General features: G+C 35.0%; 1 protein-coding gene across 1 annotated transcript; it reads right to left on the bottom strand.

Annotated features, from left to right (window-relative positions):
- Nucleotides 1–2625: 2625 nt before the first annotated feature.
- Nucleotides 2626–5887, bottom strand: LOC138316860 (sepiapterin reductase-like). The gene is made up of 3 exons (XM_069258510.1): nt 5339–5887; nt 4667–4816; nt 2626–3708 (listed from the first exon to the last, which is right to left on the bottom strand). Exons 1-3 carry the CDS (start codon nt 5874–5876, stop codon nt 3593–3595), a joined length of 804 nt encoding a protein of 267 aa, XP_069114611.1. The 5' UTR covers nt 5877–5887; the 3' UTR covers nt 2626–3592.
- Nucleotides 5888–6423: the final 536 nt, after the last annotated feature.

The following is a 6423-nucleotide window of genomic DNA, read 5'->3' as shown; positions in this document are numbered from 1 at the left end:
TTTAAAGTTCGGGTCAGAAAGTAGGAAAACCGAGATAAGGTAACCAAACAACGTATGTACCCGTGTGTTTTATAATGTATTAGAGAATTGGGGGTTGGAGGATGTTAGGACTAATGTACAATGTAGCTGTGTGGATGAAATGATATACATGGGTCATGGATCAATTACATTGATCAATATTTTGACAAACAAATGTCATTTTCAGTTTGTATCTTATGCAATAATAAATGAATTTAGTATATCAGATTTATGATATTTGCTTGTTATTAAACTTTGGATACCAGTAAAGATCGATATCTGATCGTTATTATTTGTATGCATTACATTAAAATATGATTATTATTATTAATTTTTTCATATAAGTTTTGTGACATTCGAACATTGAGTTTTGCTGTTACACAAGGAGATTTATTTCGATTCAGTTTTGATATTTTTACTCGTTTTATTGATCTTAAGACGTGTATAAATCGAATATTCGGGTGCAAAATTTATCTCTTGGACTAGCAGCGAAAATATCTGACACGCCCATGACGTCAATGTCTCACACTTGTATATAGTATATAAAACGAGTACAAAAAGGTTGTCGGTTACATTTGACCTATTTATAGCTGTAATGTTAAGGTAAGTGTATGGCAACACATCTGTCTGTGGTCAGTCGACCTGAACTGCCAAGCTAAAAAAATAGATATCTCCGTCGGCAATTATTGAGCGTATAATCGTGTTTTACTAAAATTCTCAATAACTACGAAAAATGCAAATGAAAACGACAAAAAATAGATGCGTTTTATACTGAATGTTCAACACTTTTATAGTTAAAGGGATATAACTGCAATTGAACATTCCCTTGATTGTAATAATATGGATGAATTGATGGTGGATATTATTTGTGTTTTGTTTAATTATATTTAATATGGTGAAAATCAAATCTAATATGATAAGACACGTAGATATAAAGCCTACGTTATATTATATCGTTGAATTAGGGTTTCTTTGGTTTTCAACATCACGATAATTGTAAATCTTTTGTGAATATCCCAACAATATTCATTTTTTTACATCATGTGAATATATTATCATTATCCCAATACGTATATGAATGTGGTACACTAGTTGGAATTTCTCTGATAAATGGTAAGTGGTTGCGTATGATGATGCTTCAAATTCCTTCGATCAAAGATTTGTTTGTTTGATTAATCAACGTCCTATTAACAGCTATGGTCATGTAAGGACGGCCTCCCATGTATGCGGTGTTTTGAGTGTATGTTGTGCGAGATGCGTATTTTTGGAGACTGCGGTATATTCATGTTGTGTCTTCTTGTATAACTGTTGGAACTGTTGCCCTTTTTATAGTGCTATATCACTGAAGTATGCCACCGAAGAAACCAAGCAACACACCCCACCCGGTCACATTATACTGACAACGGGCGAACCAGTCGTCCCACTACCGTTATACTGAGCGCTAAGCAGGAACAGAAACTACCACTTTTAAAGACTTTGGTGTGTCTCGGCCAGGGGACAGAACCCAGAGCCTTCCTCACAGGGGCGAGCGCTCAACTAAAGGCCAAAAGTGAGGTTGTGTCAAGGGAGACGTTAGGAAGATTAAAGTAAATCAAACAACCTGCTACCTGTAAACCGGGGTGCGACGTCATTAACTCCAATGTTTTCTGAAATATTGCAGAAAGAGAAAGAATAATGGACATGGAAGTGCAGCAACGGATTAAGTAATTATTTGTTTACCAAAATTCCCACTGGTATCAGTTTTAATATAGCGACGCATTTCTTTCCCCAACAGAGTTGCCGTTAGAGTCTGTTATCTTATCTCGTTATGGGTGTAGAAAGACGCATGTATAATTACTTGCCGTTAACTCATATTACAGCATTTCAAAAAGTGTTGTTAACGTTACCTACCTGCAAGTGCAGATAACTCTGTAATATGCAATTTCGGAATATGTGCCGAACATTTGTAATTTTCATACTCACGAATCATGACTAGCCTTTAATTCTTTCCTAATGCCTCCCTTGGCACCGCCTCACTTTTGGCCTTGAATTAAGCGTTCGCCCCTGTGAGGAAGGCTCTGGGTTCTGTCCCCTGGCCGAGACACACCAAAGTCTATAAAAGTGGTAGTTTCTGCTCCTGCTTAGCGTTCAACATACAGGGAATGGGACGACTGGTTCGCCCGTTGTCAGTATAATGTGACCGGGTGGGGTGTGTTGCTTGGTGTCCTCGGCAGCATGCTTCAGTGATATAGCACTATAAAAAGGGCAACAGTTCCACTATACAAGAAGACACAACACGAACATACCGCAGTCTCCCAGTACACTCACCTCGCACAACATACACGCAGCATACCGCATATATGGGAGGCCGTCCTTGCATGACCATAGCTGTTAAAAGGACGTTAATAAATCAAACAAACAAACAAACAGATTCCAACATTTTGAAAATTGCAATACTCAAAATATTCCAAATCTTGATTATATACGTCTACAGTTTAGTCACACCAACAAGCCAGTCATTTATCTACATATCGATGTCACATTTTTACAATAATGATAGTAATTATGAAGTCATTTCTTCGGATACGTTTTCATCTATACATGCATAAAGCATAAAAACAAGAGCTATCACAGTTGAAAATTTATTTCTTGTTACAAATGCTTATAAAAACATAATACATGTCTATGCCTTTTAATGATTTTTAAATCTTAATAAATCAAAACGTTTTGATTCCAATAGATTACTGAAGAAAAATAGCATATGCAGTTTTTCGCCAGCTAGGACACATGATTTGATAAACAAACTCAATATGAAGTTAGCAGAGGAAATTGTTACCCTTATTCCAAAGAGTCAACCTTTCAAGCAAGTCAGGATGATATGACCACCATGAACTAATTTTAGATAATGTTAACTACATATATATAGCAATGTTATAATGTAGTGAGGATTATACAGTATTACTTTTTTAAAAATATTATGTACATATGTATTTATACAAAGTCTCATCATGTTTTGTGAGACTTATACCAAGGTATTTTTTATTTTTTTTTCGTCTGAAAAAGTATTATCATTGCGTGCGACGTTTTGTATATAGTCGCGACTATAGTACATGTAGATAACATGGTTTAGAACATCTAACTTGTATTCGATATAACATCATATTTACGAAATAATGCAAATTATTTACCATCACAGCCTCTTACATACACAACCAACTGTTATGACATTGACCATTCATATTGTTGTGACACAATGGGAAAAATTAACATATTTTTTCGAGGTCTCTATAAGATTTGTGATGTTTATCGTAGGCACGACAAATATGAAACTCTTTGTACATTCATACAAACAATAACCCAGCACACAAAAAGGGTCAATAGACTGGATTACCTGCCTTTGTACCAATTCTCTCCGCTCATAAAGAGAGTAGGGGAGAGTAGAAAAACTACGGCAGAGAATCCAGTCTAAATGGATCAATTGAACCCTCTTTCCCTTCCGAAGTTAAGATACTATTTGTATCATCTTTCCTTGTCTCTGTAATGTTTCTTTCTCACAACAATGGTATTATTTGTTCCACACTCGACAAACGAGTAATTAATCACTCTCGCCAAGAATAGCTTCAGCGTTCTTGAATGTGTTTTTGTTAAGGAATGCGATCATTTTGTCAACGGAAGCTTCACAAGACAACACTTTTCCTTCATTGTAGTAATCTGAAAATTAAATTTTAAAGATTCATCAATTAAGGACAACTATACATTCAATATTTAATGATACTACACCGCTGACAAATGGTAGTTGTTTACTATCAAAACAGAGGTAGTCAAATTTATATTTTTCTACACCATTCTCATTATTGAAATGTTTAAGTTTCTATTTTCACTTAAAGATAAAATTACTAAAAATAATCAATTGAGTCCCGAAAAGAATCCATGACACTATGTCTTATATGGAACGAAGTACTGAGTATCAAAAGCGCTCTGTGTTAATTTGACCCATATTTACACTATTACACAAAAGGTATTGTTCAATTGATGAGTATCATGTTTTTTGCCCTGTCGGCGATGGCGCAACTTTAAGTTTGTTTTCAAAATCACATCTGTATTGTGTGTAAATAAAATTCTGTTTTCACGTCAAACATGTGTGCCTATGTATGGTTGATACATGTACAGTGCATTTAGTCTGATAATACATCCAAACCAATGACAGATTGTTAAAAGTTACAAGAGACACGCAGTGGAATAATATCACTGTTGATATTACATTGATAATGTATATATTTATGTCCAATTCACTGCATGATAAAACAAGTTTTCCAAACAATTTCAATTCGTTGATTCGATAAATCGGGAAAGAAACTGTGTTAACAAAATTTATGCAAATGTGGATAATAATTGAAATATATGTTTTCATATTAACCACCCTCCATCAAAATTTAGCACAGGTATGCTAAGGTTTACCCATCCATGATACTCCAGGGGGTAACTATCGTTAAATAAAACGTCAGTGATAGTACTTGCAACCCCTTGAGCATTGAGGATGATATTTATCCCATAAGTACATTTGCGAGCGACAAAATGAATCTTGCTCTCGACTTAATGTTATAAATATAAAGGGCGTGATGCACATTGAATCTTATATGTAAACAAACTTAATACAGAGCAAACTTACTTTTAAGGACACCGGATAACTCCCCACATGATTTGTCGCGGATGTTAGCCAGCATATCTGTATCACAAGGACCAGGGGAATAGGTAAGGACCCGGATAGAAGGGTCCTCGGCCGCCAGGACCCGGAAAAACATGTCTCGTGCAGCTTTAGCTGTGTAGATAAGGGGAAATGTCAATTATTTTATCATTTGTATCATATCTAGGTCTGAAATCACAAAGAAGTAAGACTACAACGATACTCCTGAATCAAAATACGATGTGTATCACGATACAATGCATGTGATCATGATACATACATGTATTTTGATTAAAAAATCCAAAGCCTAGGATAGTAAAAACATTTAATTACTAGCTGTTTATCCATAGTCATTTATCATAAAAAATATTACCATCTATTGTTAGTATTAATACTCAATGCTTAGGTACAATACAGAGATTAATATTACGATACTATTTTTCGATATATGTTGCAGCACTACAAAAAATTCAAATTATGACAATTGAACATGATTTTTGTTTTTACAGATCTGACAATTTTGTGCATTAATTTGAATAATTTTTCTAACATCAAATTCACATTATCTTACAAATTCATAAACAGTTGTACTTTAACATGGTTTAGGGAAAATACAATGTACAATACAATGTACATGTGTATTAATAGTATACTTACACGCACAGTATATACTCATCGATGGATATGGGATTTTCGAAGATTCCGAGGTAATATTAACAATCAGCCGATTCTTTACAGTACCAAACGTTTTGAAGAAAGCTGAATTCAGCAAAATCATTCCGGTGACATTGATTTCAAAGAATTTCTGCAATGGCGTAACTTCCGTCATTTCTAATGCATTTTTGGACACATCTCCAACTGTTGCACAATTATGTACAATAACGGATTGCTCAAAATCATCAATTTTCAAGCCATGTTCCTTCAAGACGCTCACGAATAATGTATCGAATATGTCCTGGTCCAAAATTCCTTGGTCGAATTTACGGCATGAAACCTGTACACCGGGGTGTGACGTCATCAATACAGATGCCAAGTCTTCCAACGCTGCTACGTTCCGTGCTAGAAGGAGAAAGAAAGAGGTGTTTGAAAGTGCTGCCGCGAATTTAGTAGCTATTTGTTTACCGATTCCGCGACTTGCACCAGTTATAACCACGAAACTTTTCCTTTCTAGCAGACGTGGTGTGGAGTCGGCCATCGTATTGACACACCTCGCTGATACAGTACGTACACTAGTAATAAAGGGGTCGGTCCATAGACCTTTCTCAAATTATATGCATGACTGACATTACTAATTCAGATCGAGGCTTAGTGAGCACGGACAACGTAGCAACGTATATACAATTAATGCAAAATATGTTACAAAACAAACCACATTGCTGTTCAATGTCATGAAAATAGGTTTAAATACTCATTTTCATCAAATTCTTAATACTGAAGTGTGAAGGGTTGGTTCATTGTCAACATAGGCAGAGAAAAGGGTGCATAGTGTTGAAGATCATTGTAAATTTATCTGTATAACATTGCATTATATATTTTACCATCAGTTATTTATCTGTTTACATGTGTAGTTTGTTTCCACACATTTAAGTACAAGAGTGGAGAATTTCATACATGTGTTTTACATAAATGGAACAAATATCAAATTAAGTTCTTTACTGTAATTTTCTAAGTGAACGTGCCGGTTGATATATACGAAATTCTTAGTGAAGTTAAATCCCTTTATGAACAATTATACTCTGTTG

The sequence above is a fragment of the Argopecten irradians genome, chromosome 2, assembly GCF_041381155.1.
Source record: "Argopecten irradians isolate NY chromosome 2, Ai_NY, whole genome shotgun sequence".
NCBI lineage: Eukaryota > Metazoa > Mollusca > Bivalvia > Pectinida > Pectinidae > Argopecten > Argopecten irradians.
The sequence above is the reverse complement of the archived record's forward strand: the minus strand, read 5'-3'. Positions and strand labels throughout refer to the sequence as shown.